This window comes from Tiliqua scincoides, chromosome 5, assembly GCF_035046505.1.
Source record: "Tiliqua scincoides isolate rTilSci1 chromosome 5, rTilSci1.hap2, whole genome shotgun sequence".
Classification (NCBI taxonomy): domain Eukaryota; kingdom Metazoa; phylum Chordata; class Lepidosauria; order Squamata; family Scincidae; genus Tiliqua; species Tiliqua scincoides.
This window is the reverse complement of record NC_089825.1, coordinates 9,367,635-9,385,270: the sequence shown is the minus strand read 5'-3', so window position 1 is coordinate 9,385,270 and position 17,636 is coordinate 9,367,635. Positions and strand designations below refer to the sequence as shown.

The window sequence follows — 17,636 nt, the reverse complement described above, 5'->3', positions numbered from 1 at the left end:
GATGGGTGGTTTGAACTTACATAACGCAGCGCTGGCCTCTGGCTGTGCAGCAAGCCCCATGGACACCTCCGCAAGTCTAAAAATGATTGCCACCCACTTCTGGTTTGCAATCACAAAATAACTTTTAGTCTTGCAGAAGCATGAGGTTTGTGGGGCTCCCTGACCACTGGAGGCCAGTGCTGCATTAGGCAAATTCAAATCCCCCTGCCCCTGCAGCAGCATGATCCTGGTAATCACATTAGGGTCTTCCCCCTTCCCCACACCTTAAGGGGACAGAGGCAGAGCTTCCAGTTTGGGAGCGCCTACATTAATGAACATGACTTCTGAATGTTGATCATAAACATGATTGACATATAATGTAAGGAAGAGTGCTGTATATAGTGGTTTCCATGACATGTAAAGGTAGCAAAAAGCATTTGATTGCATAGAATGGATTCTCACAAAAACTTATGAACATATAAAGGAACTCAAAGTGAAGAAAGGTAGCTGACTGGAGTGCAAAATAAGGTGTTTTACAGGTCAATCCTATGCATGTCTACTCAGAAGTAAGTTCCATTGTGTTCAATGAGTCATTTACTGGTAAATGCATACATTAATTGCTTCCTTAATCAGTGAATTATACTGGTAAATTGTATCTTTCACTGATTCAAAAAGCAATTTTGAAACAGATTTAACAGTACATTAGCTTGATCCTGATGCTTTAAATAACATTTCATTTAAAAACCACCCATTCACACAACATAAGTTATTCATCTTTTACTAGTGATGCTATTGTGGTTTGTTTTATAAAAGAGAAAGCTGAATGACTATGTTAAAAATTTGTTTTGTATTTCAGCTACCAGCATGACCAATTATGGACAGTCTAAAAAAATACAGGAGGTTTGAATATCAAACCTAATCCAGTTCCATGATCATGAAGTCTCTTTGCTAAAGATGTTCAACTTGTCTGCTTGTAATCACATCCCCATTTCCCACAAAAGTTCATTTTGTACGGAGACTCTAAAACTTTAATCTTGATTCTTTTGCTTTCAAAGTTCTATTTACAAGTTCAATTCTCTCTTTTAGCAGAGTAGTTTCCTCTACACTTTTGTGAGCCTGAATATTCTTCAGCAAGAAGTGAGTGAGGAAAAGTTTCAAGCCTTCATGCAGCATGCCCAGTTTAGGGTTGTTGGCCAACCTGAAAAGATACACAAAATAATGAATTTAAACCAGTCATTTTTAAATGTTGGGACAATGCTACTATACTGCTAAAAGTATGAACAGTGGAACAAGACAGACGTTGATCGAGACTGATCAAGCATCATTATATTCAGACTAGTTATACCATTAGCTGATAACCTTATAGCTCTGGAGCAGAACTGAGATGGCACAGTTTATAGCCAGCATCAGCTGAACACAGTCCATTAATGGAAACAAGCAAAGCCCCTTTTTGTCTGTCAAGTCACCATTTTGCAAACAGAACCCCATGGGACAGCTTACCTTCCAAAGATGTGGTTGAGATCTTCTGGGTCTGTTGTTAGCAGCAATGCAGCTAACACCTGTCGTAACAAATGGACTTTCGGCTTGTCTAGTTCACTGAATTCAATTACCTAGTTAAAAGGTAATGAAATGTCAAAAATTATTAAACACAAAAATGCTGATTGCTTAAACCCTAGAGCCAATATACTCTAGTCCATGAAACTCATTTCATACAATGGGCTGAATAGCCTTCATGGTGCCTGCTGAGTGTTGGAAGCATCAGCAGGAAGGAAGGACATCATCAACCAGGAAGTGACATAGTTAAGCAGATGATGACCTTAGAAATAAGCACTTGGTTCTCACTTAGAAACTCATTGGTTGCATACTATTAACAGTGTTTATAAACTGCTTCTCAATGCAAAGTGCAAACAGTTTACAGAAAAAAGCAAACAACTAATGTCCCTGTCCCAAAAGGGCTCACAATCTAAAAATATATAAAAACACCAGCAGACGCCACTAGAAAAGACACTGCCAGACTGAGGAGGACCAGTGAGGTGACAGAAGTGAAAATACACAAATCTTGATAATATTTTCATGATATGGGAAAGCCAAATTGTCACATGGGTCACACTTTCACACCTCTTTGCAGCATATTAGTGCTCTGCAGTTCCACTTCAGCAGAAGCACACAGTTGGAAGGGTGACCTACATGATAATTGGACTTTCCCAGTGCCTTGGCAGAATCCCCTTTCTCCTTCTTATCCCTCTTGGTCTGCTCCTTCCCCCATATTGTTTCTTGCCTTCTGAGGACTCCTTTTGTCTCTTCCTCCCAGATCTTAGGCAGAAGCAGCGCTGTCGAAACAACAATGCTTAGTCAAATTACCACATGGGCCACTCTTTCAGCAGTGACACCTCAGCAGAAACAGCCTAATTGAGCTCTCCCAGCACTGCCCTTTCAGCAGTGCTGCTTCTGCTGAGGTGTCATTTCACAGCTCAGCAGCTGAGAGTGGCTGAAGGTGATGCCTGGAGAACCCAATTATTGTGTGGGCCAGATAAAGAGCTTCCACAGACTGCATCCAGCCCATGGGCCTTATATTTGACACCCCTACACTAATCTATGCACTGCCCAATCAATACAAAAAAGGGCAAAACTTTTTTTTTGCACTATGAACCAATACATTATTTTGCTTTGCCTATTATGAAAATTATACACCAAATACGTCTAATATAAAAAAAACCAAAACTGGAAATTGAGTTATGCTGACCTTAAAAACAGTAAGGGAAAGAGACTTAGTCTTTAACAGATGAGCCAAGAGTTTAACCAAGTTTGAGAAAGCTGTAGTGGATAGGTTTTCTAGATCTCTGATCTTGTCCCACATACTGAACTGGAATGTCATCTAAACAACAAAAGAGAAAAAGTTTAAAAAAGAATTTCTTATGAATTAAAAACTCAGCACCTTCATTAATGTTATTAAGAATCTGTTCAAGGATTGAACACATACCAAGAAGTACCAAATTCACAGCATCCCAAGCCTTTGGATGGCAACTTTGCTTAGAGGTAAGCACTGAGTGAAGGCATCAGGAAGGGGGGGGATCAAGTTTATCAATCCCAAGAGACTTGCCAGCAAATCTAGCTACTGCAGCGAAAGAGAGCAAATTGCTGCAAAGAGATCCCTCCTCTCACCTAGTAGCTCTAGTTTTGCTCTCACTTTCTCCTTATGTTTTCTATAAGGAAAAGAGCACCCTTGGCTAGAGAAAGGAGTTTTCTTCTCCCTGAATATGGCTCATCACAATGTCTATTTCTGATAAGTAAATGCACCCAGAAACGTATCCATTTCTGATAAGTAAATGCAGAAATTAATTTACACAACTTGTATTTCTATTAGAAAATAGAAGCTTACTTACATAAATTTACTTCTGATAATTCAGGAATAATGTATGGATATTTCCAAGAGGCCACCTGAAAATCTGAAACTGCCTTATATGAAGTCGGGCTATTAACTAACCCAGTACTGTTTTCTCCAACTGACACCAGGTCTCCAGAGTCTCAGGCAGAGGTCTTCCCAGTCCTTACCCAGAACTTTCTGTTAGCAAAATCAGTGACCTAGCACTGAGCTACAGCAATGTTCACATACAAGAGGTTGTTTGGCTTTACAAACATCAAGGAAGAGTTAAAAGTGTTTTTCCCAAAGCATGTTCTCCAGATAAATGCAATGATCTTTAGAAACCATATATTTGATTGTAACATAAGCAAATATGACAATTCTATCATTGTTACCAGATATATCTCTATTCAAATGGTGCAAGCAGTAAAAAGAAAGACCATTTCTTGGCTTACCTGGAATCGCCGTTCATGTTCGCAGAACTTGGCAGACAAGTAAGCATAGAAAGGGTTATAAGTCTTCTCCTGTAGACAACAATCTACGAGGACATGGACAATCTCTCTCTCCTGCTGATCTTTAAGCCCAAGCCTGAAACACCAATTGCCATTGATTTCAATTTCAATGAAATCTGTCCAATTTCTTGAACTTTTAAACTAAACTACTATAAAATAAAGTCAATGCCAATCCATAAAGCACAAAGAGCACCCTCCCAACTTGAGTTCAATTCATTAAGCTTCATCTAACAAACGGTTTATGCCAACTGAAAGCCTTGACTGCAGCATATTACTCTGTAATGCTGACAAAAATATGCATTCGTAAAAGTATACTACGCATTTTTGTAGCTGTGTGCTTTGCACAGTAAAATGTTGTTGAATCAAAGACTATAGTGGTAGGTAGAGAGCTGGTACAGCACAGTGGCTAAGAGACAGAGCTGCAAATCAGAACTTCCTAGTTCAAATAGAGGCATACCTTGCACTTTCATTGGGTTAGGGACCAGGGCATTGATAAAACTCAAAAATGGACCAATGATAGCAACCTTTTTGTTTAAAATAGCCAGATATTGTTTAATGATGCTAAGACCTGGAAGTGGCCCACCCAGGCTCGCAGAGTCCCTGTGCTGTGCAGGCAAGCAGGCAGGCAGACTAGGCCCCTTCGCTGATATTAATCCCTGTGTTCACAAGGGTAGGGAATAAGGAACAAACTTGAGAGACGAGCTGGGAGAGTGACCGCCAGCTTCCCTCATAGAACATGCACCCACCACTGCCTCTCTTGCTCTCCTGACCATCTACCCTCTAGCATCAGCCCAGGATCTGTCCCTCACTAGCTCTCATGCACAGTGTGTAGATCTCCTCCTCCTCCACCACTTGTTTTGGTGAAAGACTTCTTCAAGCCTGCAGAGAGAGGTAAGTGAGCTTGGCCTGTCCCAGTTGGCAAACGCAGGATTGGGAATGGCAAAGCCACCTGCCTGGGCTTACCCTGTGCCACTTGTGGAAACTTTAGCAGGAGGCTTTGCCTCCCAAGCTGAGTTCTGTGTGGGCCATGTCCGGGTGCTCAGGAAGGAAGGAAGAGCAAGGTGATGAAAGTCGAAGTATTGCTTTTGCCATGAACTCACTTAGCAGGTACAATGAATCAAGAAGTTAGTATCCAATAGTGGCTGGAGAAAAAAAGTTTATTTCGTTCCCAGTTGAGGGGTGCTGGGATTTCAACCAACCTAATTACAAAAATATAATCAGCATTAATGAGTTGCTATTGGCTGTCTCAGCAGAAAGTCTGGCAGAACAGAATTGTCTTCTTACTCACATAGCTGGCCCGCACAGAGGAAGATTAAGACACATTGGCAGAGAACAGTCAACTTGTGCTGTACCTGTTCTGTCAAATAAGTCTGATTTAGCTTGCAGAACTGTCAGGTGCTTGGCAGCACTAAAGCCAATTAAAATGAAAAATGCTTAATATTATAATGCAGAGAGTGTCAACTGCATAATTTGCATCATTTCAAGACAAGGCTTTCATCTGTAGCTCCTGAGATAAACTGCCTGCCTATGATATCCCCAGTTCTGCTATGATGCAGACACAGGTTTAACTTTGAACTAAGACACGTTTCTGTGAAGTTTACAGAATGTGCAATGCAAAGTGAGCACAAGATATTATTTGACAAAGCAATGTAACTAATTTACATATTCAGGAAATGGATGAGGGAAATGACTAGATATGTCAAAATGCCCACTTGTGTGCTCTCTGTAGCATTCAGTACTAGTTATTATCAGACAAGATACTGATAAAGACAGACCTCAGACTTTGCTGCCATAGCAGTTATCTATAATCTTCCGTCATCTTCTGCTATAATGTTAAGATCTAGCTTTTTTGAAGAGCATGTGGTGGGGGCCTCTAAGTATGCCAAATTGTGCATTCAGACCTATCCTATGATTTTGAAATTTTATTTTGATTTTTCTTGTAGTTTTTTCTTGCATTTCGAGTATGGGGCATAAAGGAGCACCTCGCTTTTCACAGAACTTTGATTCCTGAGCAGAATTTTTTTTTTTTTTTTTTTTTTGCTTTACTGGGTTCATGCTCCAATCATGCATCAGGCTCAATTATGCTTCTGCCAAAACATATGGCTGCTACCCATGCCACTTCCCCAGGCACTAAGAAAATCCAGAGGTAGTGCAATAGATTGAATTCAGCTTCCTGTGGGAAATAATGCACCGGGGATTTGTGATCTCCGTAATATTTTAATTTACATACACAGAGCATATTGGGAGCAATACTGTCTTTCAGCAGGAGAGAACAGTGGTTGCAACCTTCACAAGCTTCTGCCCCAATTTAGCCGATTCCAGCTCTTCTTTCTCCAAATTCAAATAACTGTCTTTTCTCTCACAGCCCCCCTCCACCCCAATGCAGAGCACTGGTCTCACATCCTTCCCTCTGCAGATAGATTACACATTCAGGAGAGTATCCACAGCCATTAAAGGAACATTACATTTCTTTTGTCAAATCCCATCAGGAGGCACTTTGGGAAAAACCACAATGACAGACCCATTCACAGTAATCAGATGGTCAAACTCACAACACCTCCCCCCCCCCCCAAAAAGCTTACATGGCTCATGGCTGCAAGGACAAACAAGAAAAACCAAACATATACAGACTAATGTTTTTCTACATCATCAATAAGAGCTTACTCCCTCTCTAGACAAAACACTTTCCCAAAGGCAATCTTTAGCTGTTACACAAACCACTGGCCCAGTTCCCACTGCAAGCATACAGGAGGACAGACACCACTTTGGTTTCCAGTTTCTTCCCTGCTTCTCTCAAAAGGGTAAAATTCCTTTTGTATGGGTACAAATAATAGATGGGCCTTGCCAGGTGTTTCAGTGTACATATGTTCTGGTTTCCAGACAAACCTCTGGAACAGAACTGGTACTTATCTTGGGGACTATCTGTGTACGGAGTTGTTCTCCACTCACAGCTGCATGCTTCAATTGGTCTCTCTGCATGCAACTCACTTCTACTGTGGGCTGCATTTTCTTTTGCTTCAACTTCTGGGGATCCAATACCATTCTTAAGCCTTGGCTTCTGGGTCAGTAACCGCAATGCTAATATGGCTTTCATCTCTGACATGCCTCCAAACACTCGTTCAGGATTGTCTGAAAATTTCTGTTAGAAGTTATGCTCCTCTCATGTTGGATTTACAACAGCTTCTAGTTTGTCTCAAATGAAACAGCCCCCCATATGAGAGACACCAATGTTACATTCTCCCCATGTCTAAGAGATTTGACAACTACCTGCACCTCAGTTTGGCTAACTCCAGCTAGAAACCTCAGCACTCTACTCCAAATTCAAACCTTCTCTCTCACACACATCCTGCAGAGCACTAGTTTCAGATCTCACCCCCTGAAGGTAGATTGCCCATTCAGGAGAACATCTATAGCCATTAAAGGAACATTAAGGTTCTTTTCTCAAATCTCTGATTCCATCAGGCAATACTTAAGCAAATCATAGTGATAGGCCCATTCACAGTAATCAGAAGGCTAAACTCACAAGATTATTTTGAACCAAGATGACAAGAAGTCATTTTCCCTGTCAAACATTATACTTCAAGGCTTGATTAAAGCTGGTTATAGTATAAGATTCAGGCCTGAACAACTACATCAGGGTGTGCAAGTTTCATATTTTGGCTGACTAACTTTAACCCAACCTAACCTTCCTGAAAATTGGAAGATTCTTTAAAATCCTTCCTTAAAATATATCCTAGGTTTTCTCCACTTGTTTTTGGCTTACAATTAACTTGCATTAGAGCAGTGATGGGCAAACCCCAGCCTGCGGGCCATTTGTGGCCCTTAGGGACCCACAATCTGGCACACAGGGAGCCTCCAGTTCTCCAATGAGCCTCTGGCCCATCAAAGACTGTTGGAGCCTGCCCTGGCTCACAGACTGCCGGTTGCAACAGCCAGACGCAAGCTGCAGGCTGAGTTGGAACAAGGCCTTTTATGGTCCTTCATGTGTTTTCTGCTTTTCTTGGACATTATTTTAATCCCCACTCCTGACTGCCTCTGAACAACTTATGTCTCCATTTGTTTCTGGCTTGGTCTGTATGTTTCCACTGTACAAGAGTTATTTGGCAAAAATTCATAGTTGTCATGTGGTTCTACATGCCTATATTATAGTTCTCATGTGTATTATAAATACGCTCAGTAAAATTCCATTTATTCATATAAGTTCCATCTAATATATTCATTTATATAAATCTATGTAAATTTATTCAAATTTGAAATGTAAATTAATTCCCCCCCCCCCCGTTTCCAAGTGTCAGAGAGATGATGTGGCCCTCCAGCCAAAATGCCCACACCTGCACTAGACAAAGTATGTACTAGTTACTACAGAAGATAAAACAACTTCTTCTGTATATAGATTTTCAATATTCGTTCAGAGACATGCTTGTTCATATCTAAACAGCAGTTTAACTTTAGAGATTAAGTACATACTTTAAAAGTTTTTCAAAGGCATCCAAAAAATCTTCACTAGTCATCAAGATACAAAATATATTCCTCCTGATGTCTGTGTTCATTCTCTGTTTACGAGCAAGCTCCAGAATCTTTGAACTCACCTGAAAGGTTAAAAAAAGACTGTTCAGAATTGAACATTTTTACATTTTATAGATGATTAAGATCATATAGACCAGTGGTTCCCAAACATTTTTTGACTGGCAGCTCCCTTCACCTAATGACCTATTGGCCGAGGCTCCCCATTAGAGCTACAATCCTGCACACTGTATAAGGTGGCTGGTTTGTTGTGAGGATTCAGCAGCTTCCCAGCTGGTTTCCGCAGCTCCCTAGGGAGCCATGATTCACAGTCTGGGAACCAATGATATAAATGATTAATCCATAATATATGCATTTGTTTATATGTTGCTTTTCTCCCCAGTTAAGAGAACCCAAAGTGTTTTATAAAACACCACAAAATTAAATATAAAGAAATCAAACAAAAAGACACAGCACCAACTCAAGAAATCAGCTCAAAGTAAGCCAAACATGTAATGAAATAAAAACAGTTTGTCTACATTTCTCAGGTGTGTGAAAGGTGGGAACTGTGCAAATACTCTCTAGGAGGGAATTCCATACACTGGGCATCACAACAGACCTAGCCATACACCCACAAATGATAGTATGAATAGATTTGGAAAACAATACCTGGTGTGTTTAACAAATGCTCCCTACCTACAACCGCCCTCGCTCTCATTGATAAGGAAAAATCCCAACAGTAAGACTCCTTTTTGGAGGAACAATTGACCCACCATGGTAGAAAAGTACCCCATTTAAATTATCACATTTACCTTTCCCTTAGGCACTATCTGTTGAACTCTGCTGCTGGTGCTGTCAATCATTGGAGCACCACTCCAAGATGATCCAACAATCCACCAACGACCAACCTGATCAGCACTTAGGAGTGATTCCAATGATACACGAAGCTGAGCCTCCTTTCCAGAACCACTATTGCAAATCTAGTAGGAAAAACAGTGTTGTCAGGTGTTTGGGTTTTGTTTTTGTCTTTTTTTCTTTTAAAAAAAGCCTTCTATTCCCTAGTACTGATCAATATTAACTAGATCTCCATATTGTCTCCAACACCAGAACACAACTGTAGAAGGCCTACATTCTTACTAACAAATTCAGGTGCTCTGACGACCTCTTCTTGAGAAAAGATGGCAAACCCAGCAGTCAATTCTCTGTTCAGCAAACCAATTTGTGTTTCACTAAGACAGGCAGCTATTCTACAGCAACAGTTCCTCGAAGTCCATGATATTAACAGCAGCTTTTACTAAAGCTCAGACTTTGTTCAGAAAGTATAATTCAGGGACAGATAGTGTAAGGTATATTTTTTTCTGTACTTTACCAGTGTTCGTTGCAGCTTCCGTAGTTTCTCAGTTGATTCTGGATCATAACCAGGGATTTTCCTCATGTCATTGTTTTTCAGTGCCAACATGATCTCCAGCATAAAGCAAACCTTTAGAGAAAGGCAAATCTGAATTACTATTCCAGAACCCTAAATGGCAAGGACTTATCTAAATTAGATAACTGGATCAGAACCCTACTGAGACTGGTATTAAAACATGTCAAACATCAATGAGCTTTTGACCGATTTATGTTCTTGTTCCTTCTTCAGACACAAACTAGTTTACAGCTTTTCCAGCGAATGAGGGTAGGCCTGGATTGTATTGAGCAACTGCTCCCCACCAACCGACACACCAGCACCGACAATGTTAGGGCACACTTTACACCTTAAGATCCAATTAGACTTCAGGCGACTGAACCCTCTATATGCAAGCTATTTTGGGAAGATACAGATATAACCAAGTTATAGCCAAATTCTGCTTCTGAGCAAGAAGATACTTTAAAAAAAAAAAAGTGCTCATACCCTTGACTGGTCCTGGAACTGCTTTCCTACTGCATTTGCTTTTTTCTGGGCCTCAGTGATAAGTTCTTTTAATGCCAGAGCATCATCTTTCCTCAAGGAAAAACCCACATTTTTCAGCAACAGCAGCATGAGTTCAATATCCTTTCCAGAAAAAGTGCTAACAAGCTTCTTTAAGATGTCAAAGATCAGCGAGGAATGCACTACATAAAAGTTATACAAATGAGCAATTAAGGTAAGCAGGTTTTCACATTTTTTTCCTTCAGCCTCACTTCTGTAGACTTCATCAAATTTTTTCACTACGGTCTCCAAAAAGTGAGCACCAACCTGAAATAATTAAATACAAACATTAAGACAGTTTAGCACTTGAAAAAAATTCAACACTGTACAACAAATGGTGTGGTCCTAAAAACTTGCTGACCAGCAATTTCAAAAGGTTCAAAAGGAGCACATTGGCTACAGTGCTAACATAACCTCACTAAGCACTACAAGGGGTCAGCACTGCACAGACAGTTCCTCAATCAACTCAAGAGTCTTCTGGAAGTGATGCTCAAATACCATTTAGTCTGCAATGCTTCACTTGCAGATGTTAATGAGCTACTATATATAATGGGGGAGAGTCCTTTTCATGACAAACATAGCTCTTTAACGCATATATATGTGATGATGTAAAAACCCACTTAGGCAACATTTATGAACAGCCTTAGATTGTCAAGGATGGGGACAATCACAGACACAGGCAGGTGGTGCTTTAAAGTGGAGCTGTAACTGTGAAAATTGACCACAGCAATCACACAATATGTTCTCCATGAGGATGTGAGAATTCAAAGATGAGCTGCATGTACCTATGCCTTGTATCTAAGGTTGCTGCCATGTGAACTAGCTCTATGTAAGGTATACGGAATGAACAACTCTAAGCATATTAGTGAATTCTCTATTGCTTTACAGCACAATCCTACACATATCTTCTTGTAAGTCTCATTGGGTTCAATGAAATTTATTTCCAAATAAGTGTAAACAGGACTTCTATAAAGGTAAGTTAAACAAATATATATTCCAGGTTTTGTTTAACAGTCTCAAACACATGAGATCTTTTTTCAGACATGAACTAAATTAGAGGATGCAAACCTCCTAGAAATCTGTAGTGAATTGCCTATTAAAGAATGGGACAATACTGTTACCAGATTACAATGGATATGCCTAAGACAAGACAAATTCTAAGAATTAACAGGGAAATTAGGAACTATATTCTCTACTGACAGCAACTTTGACATTTTCATCTAAAAAAAACCTGAAGTTCTACTGCATGCTTACTAAAATGGAATTTCTTTACATTTACATTCCACTGTTCTGCTAGATCAGCATCTAACAATGTTTGTTCCCCACCATACCACTTTGCATGGTCCACCTACTGGAAGTACCACCCAAGTAAGTGGTGATGATGTTATCGCAAGTTACTTCTGAATTGGGAGACCAGACAGAATGCAAAAAAGATTGGTAAAAGGCTCAGGGTGGATGGAAGTCTTTTTGGAGTGCACAAAAGGTACACACTTGGAGCTCTGCCTGCTCAGTCAAGCTTGCTACACCTACTTGTTGCGCTGCAATGCTGGTCTCAATGCCAGGCAGTGGGGCTCCACCAGGAACCACCTCAAGTACCACCAGTGGTACAAGTGTCACTGGTTGAGAAACGCTGTACCCTAAACAGCTAACAAGTAGTCCAAAGTAGTACTATAAAACCCACACGTTACAATTATTAAATAATTAGCACTTATTCCAAAATAAAAGGACTACTGGATCAGTTATACTGCTGTGCAAGTTAACATTAAAAAAGTAAAGACAGATGTAGGAAAGAAAAAAGTTACCTCAATTCCCACTGTACAATGAAGTATGCTAACCAAAAGAACATGCTCCATCACCAATCTGGAAGGCATGGCTGCTTCCGTAACACATGCACTGAGAAGAATATCTGTTAGCGTTTCATTCATATCTTTCCTGCTGTTTGCCATGTAAAGGTCCTCCAACTGCCCACTTATGGAGGCCAAGTTTGGTTCACTCAACCTAGTAGGAAGCAAGTCACACAGAAATAAAGTTAAACGTTTATTTTAATGGTCCATATCATCATCAGTGCTCAGTCATGTCAGCACACATTTTGAAGTAGAGCAAGTAGTCATGGGAATATAGCCCGTTTTGTCAATTCATTTTTGAATTGAAGGATTTGTCAGTTCTTCCCAAATGAAAAAGCCAACAAAAGACTCACGAGTTACAAATCAAAAGGCAGCAGTGAAAAGCAGAGTTCTACCGCTATTTCCTTGGCTAAACAAGATTATGTCTGTAACGATAACTGTATAGCACGTTCAGTAATACCTGTTAATTAGACCTTTCAATGTTTTCTTTAGTCTTTCTAATACTTCTCTCTTTCTAGCATCTGGCATCTCTTCAGACTTTCGCATCTGAGGAGGAACATACTTTGTAACACTGTGGTAAATACCCTAAACAAACAAAAAAAAAGACAGTGGTTATCAATTAATCTCATGTCTGAGAATATTGCAGGCATTCCATAGTTAGGTTACAACATGTGGCAAATGTAATGTTCATTTTTTCATTCACGTTTTACTATATTAGGCATGTGAATTTTTGCATACAATTTCCTACTCTGAAAAGACTGTCATTTTGTTGGCAACGTGTGTTATATAACTAATGACTATGTGATAAGCAGCAAGTATAAAATTCTGATCCCTTGTTCCATAGCCCTAGAAGACATATGTTTGGTTTTCTGGCAAGACTAAGCAAGACTAAGAGGACCTTGCCACACAAGGTCCGCCTTTCCATTGGACCATTTCAATGACGTGGAGAGGTGGGATTTGCTACATGGGTAACAGTCTATCCTCCATATCTACCTTACCCAGGCTTCATGCACTGGAGAGGACACTGTTCCAGAACCACTATTCAGAGCGCGATACCATAGTCTTCCGAGACCATAGTCTTCCGAGACTGAAGGATGCTAACTGTTCATTTGGAACAGAACTGATGTGGGGAGGTGGAGGCTGTACAGAGGGGAGGTGAAGGGAAGGGGGAGAGGGCGCCTGCTTCTCATTCACCTAAGGAAGTGGATGAGTGAGTGTGCAAGCAAGGTTTTTCTTATTTTTTGTGGGGGAGGGGGTGGAGCAGCAATTCTGGTCTTCATCAGGCAGCCCAGAGTACTAGTCAGGTTTGACCACATCTATCAAGGGCCCTGCTCTCCATCCTCTGATTTAGTCAAGTTCTCACAGGACTCTGTTATTGTGATGACAAAAAGGAGCATCTCAAATGAGTATAATAAAAAAAATCAAAACCCTCAAATAATTTTTAAAGGTATGCCAAAAAATAGAATCTGACTAACTTCACCATTAAAAAGCAGAGCTGTACATTTGGAAGGAAAGAACAGGACAAAAATCAATGCAAGTTATCACGCTTCTCATAACCTTATCAGATTACTTTTTAACCAAATGTTCTGAGGATGCTTGTTATCTAGCTGGACAGAGTTTCTCTCTCCCCCCCTTTGGTCTGAGGCACAAAGTGGGTGAAGTGGTAAAATCCTGCAGTAGTGGAATGGACTGTACCATTTCAGACTTCAAATGGGGGGGGGTCACATTTATAATGCTCTCCAACACTGAAATAAACTCTCTGCAAGTAGAAACCTAACCTCTCAAGTAGGAAGGGGCATTTGGTGGGCCACTGTGAGATACAAGAAGCTGGACTAGATGGGCCTTTGGCCTGATCCAGTGGGGCTCTTCTTATGTTCACAATATATATTCTGTAAAATTTAAAATCCGGATGTGAAAAATACCAATTTGTGAACAAGAATCAGGTCAGAGAATTGGGACTGGCTGAGACATGTTGATTTATGAAGCTCCCTTATACTGATCATCAGGTGATCTGTCTATACTGTTTTTATTTGAAAACATTTATCTCCTACCCACAGGGCAACCCACCTCTTTTAAGCAGTAGTTTAGGCAGAGGGATTTTCCCATCATAGTGCCGAATATCTCTTAGGTGCAATCCTGACCAACTTTCCAGCAGCAAGGTAAGGGCAATGCAGCTCCAAAGTAAGGAAACAAACATTCCCTTACCTTGAGGAGGCCTCCATGACTGCCACCCAACTGCAGAATGCAGTACATGTCCCATTGGCACAGCTATCTCAGTGCTGGAAAGTTGGTTAGGATTTGGGCCTTAATTGGAAATATCATGGATTGAATGGGGCTTCCTACCAATAAGCTATGTCACTGTAACCCATTTCTGCCCAGCCCACAAGTGTACACATTTGATCCCTATTGCATATATGCAATGTTGGGCAGAAATGGTTTAAGTTCTTAAAGAATGACCTTATGCATGATCAATGAGGCGTAAACCCCACTGTGCTGAATGGGGTTTGCTCTCTGTGCCATAGCTAGCCACCCTGGAGCCTGGGGCATTAAAATGATGCCCCCCCATCTCACTTCTGGGGGCAATGCCACACCCATGGCTTTTTTTAAAAAAGCCATTTCTTTCCAACGCTACACATATGCAATAGGGATTGAATGTGTACACCTGTGGGCTGGGCAGAAATAGGTTAGTTACTCCTGTGTAAGCACGCACACAATTGTAGCCTGTGAAACTGTGGTACCGCAGACCTCCTGTCTGGGAGGCATGGATTCTTCCAGCCTCTGGGCTCCAGCCTCTGGGCTTCCGAGACCATGGGGGGTGCTTGCTCCCTCCTCAGCTGCTTCTTCTGCTTCTGCAGGGGATTCTTCTGAGCTTCCTTGATCTTCCTCCAGATAAGAGGAATGGCCATCATCTTCATCTTCCTCACCCTCCTCCATCTCACTGGCCTCTCCCTCCAGGCTCTGCTGCTCCTGGTGTCCTCGAGTCCTTCCATCACCCCTTCGTCCCTCCTCCTCTGCAGTCCTTCCTCGCCCCTTTCCTCCTCCTCCTTCCTCTTCCTCCTCGCTGCTGCTGCTTCCGCAGAGGCCCGAGAGGGCGCCCCCCGGTTCGAGGGCGCCCAACACGTAGCCCAGCCCGTCCCTGAGGAAACTCTGGGGCACGGCCGCCTCCCCCCGGCCCCTCCTGCGGCGCTTGAGGAGCCCCAGCCGCCTCTCCAGCCGCCGGATCTCCCGCTCCTCCGCCTCGTTGGCGGCCAGCAGGGCCCGTCTGCGGGCCGAGGCGGCGGCGGCGCGCGCTGGCTGCGCAGGGGCGAGGGGCTTCTTCCTGCCCGCAGCCTCGGGGGCCGCCGCCGGCTTCTCCTCCTCCTCCCGCGGCGGCTTTCGGGGCTTTCCGGCCGGGCGCGACGGGACGGGCGCAGGCACCTCCGCCACCCCCCGGCCGCTCAACAAGAGGCGGCGGCGGCCGCGCTTCAGCCTGCGCCGGTCTCGCCTCAGCTCGCGGCGGCCCCTGCGGCTCTTCGAGGCCGGCGGCAGTGGCGCTACCGCTGGGAGAGGCCCGGCCGCGGCCTCCACGAAGCCCCGCACCGCCAGGCCCAGCTTCTGCAGCCTCTCGGCCGGCTGAGGCCTCCTCCCCTTCGGCCTCCGGAGCGAGGCCCGGCCCTTCCCGGGCGCTGAGGGGGGAGAAGCAGCCGCCCGCCTTATGGCCAACCCCAGGCGCTTCTCCTCAGGGGCCGCCATCTTAGGCAGGCCGCCTTTCGGCTGAGGGAGGCCGCAGCGACATCAGAATGCGCCACCATGCATGCTGGGGAATGCAGTTCTTCGCTGAAGCGCTGAGAGCAGCAAGGCCTCTTAATGTCATCATAAAGCGCCGGGGAGGGAAGACCGGCTCAGAAGGTAGCCGCGTCCCTTCAATGAATGCTGGGAAATGTAGTTCTTTGCTGAAGGCAGGGATGCCTCTCATCATCCCAAGGATGCAGTCCCCAGCACACTTGGAGGGCACTCACAGCTCAAGTCTGTGCATGTCTGCTCAGAAGTAAGTTCCAGTGTGGTCAATGGGGCCTGCTTCCAGGAAAGTGTGGGTGGGATTGTAGCCGCAGTGGGGCTTATTTCAGGATAAGCAGGTAGCCCAGTGTTTCTCAACCAGTAGTACCCATTGGCAGAGCATGTGGGTTGTGGGTGCTTGGGTGCCTCCCACGGCGGTGGCACTTTTCGAAGGACTCCAGTGGGGAGGCTCTGCCTCACCTGCCTCCCCACCCACCGCATGTCCCTATCATGGGACCCCTGGACACCTGCCGCTCAGCAGCGAGACCAGGAACAAGACACAACAAACAGCAGTTGGAGGTTTGGCTCAGTGGGCAGAGCTCCAAAGCATGCTTTTCCATGCTCAAAAAAGCTCTCCTCTTCCCCTTGGGGCTTATTTCAGGTAGTCTTTGAACTTTTGCTTCTTTTGCAGCTGTGAATGTCACAGTAACCTTGCCAAGAAAATACACATCTCATGTTTGTGACATATCTTGACTGAATTGGAGGTGAAGTTGCTCATTCCTGGAAGAGAACCTTTTGAAATTTGGGCAAAGCCCTGTGGGGTCAAAGGGCAAGGCCTAATGCTCAACCGGCAAGACTTGGTAGTGATGCTCAGTTCATCCCAACATTGAAACACACAAGTCCCATGCTACAGGCAATACTGTCCGCTACAGATCAGCTGGACACAGTCCATGCAGTACTTCACAAATACAAAGAAAGGAATACAAATACAAGGATACAGGTCCAACCTTGTTATACACAGATTTTGTATACAGGGATTTGACTCAACACAAATGGCCACTGCAAATAAGGAATGTGCTGATCCCTGGAGAAGGGGAAAAATGCACCCCTTGAAAATGCTTTCCTTACTGTTGTAGAGATTTTTATCTCAATATGATGAGAACTGCCCTTTAAATTAAAGGAAAACAGTCCTTTATAATAGTTAGAGAGAGGGCAGCCAGCTGACAATGCATCAATCATTCTCTCTCCAAGTGATCCCTTCCCTTCCCCCTGAAAGAAAGATAGCTTTCTAAGGGCCTGGAGAGAGACTGATTGTTGGATTGTCCTCTTAATGACTCTAACATCACAAAGGTCTGCAAGGCTGTTTTTAAATCACCTGAGCAAAGGAACTTTGTTTTTAAAATTGATTAGCTATAGTTCGATTTTTGCCATTCACAGTTCTGGAAATGGAACCCTCCTGAATAATGAGACTCAATCTGTACTTGCATAACCCAGCTCTGAGCCCAGAAGCAGACCTCATGCAAAGTCACTTGTCAAAAACACATTTGTCAGGAATTAAGCATTCTAGTAAGCATGCCATTTTAGAGATGAGAAGCACATGCTCCTCTTGGTGGTTTTCTCTTGGAAATCTTGATGGGCCTTATTTCAAGTAAACATACTTAGGAGCAGAGCTGGCCCATGACCTCCTGATGCTTGAAGATGTATGCCAAATATTACCCCATCCCTTACCTGAT

The 17,636-nt window shown here is 43.0% G+C and overlaps 1 protein-coding gene across 1 annotated transcript; it reads right to left on the bottom strand.

The window, feature by feature from the left end:
- Positions 1–741: 741 nt before the first annotated feature.
- NOM1 (nucleolar protein with MIF4G domain 1) lies at positions 742–15,899 on the bottom strand. Its single transcript, XM_066631290.1, has 11 exons — positions 14,893–15,899; positions 12,608–12,732; positions 12,106–12,301; positions 10,247–10,570; positions 9,725–9,835; positions 9,168–9,335; positions 8,320–8,441; positions 3,796–3,928; positions 2,723–2,854; positions 1,480–1,589; positions 742–1,177 (listed from the first exon to the last, which is right to left on the bottom strand). The coding sequence occupies exons 1-11, from the start codon at positions 15,877–15,879 to the stop codon at positions 1,000–1,002; spliced, it is 2,586 nt and encodes an 861-aa protein (XP_066487387.1). The 5' UTR covers positions 15,880–15,899; the 3' UTR covers positions 742–999.
- Positions 15,900–17,636: the final 1,737 nt, after the last annotated feature.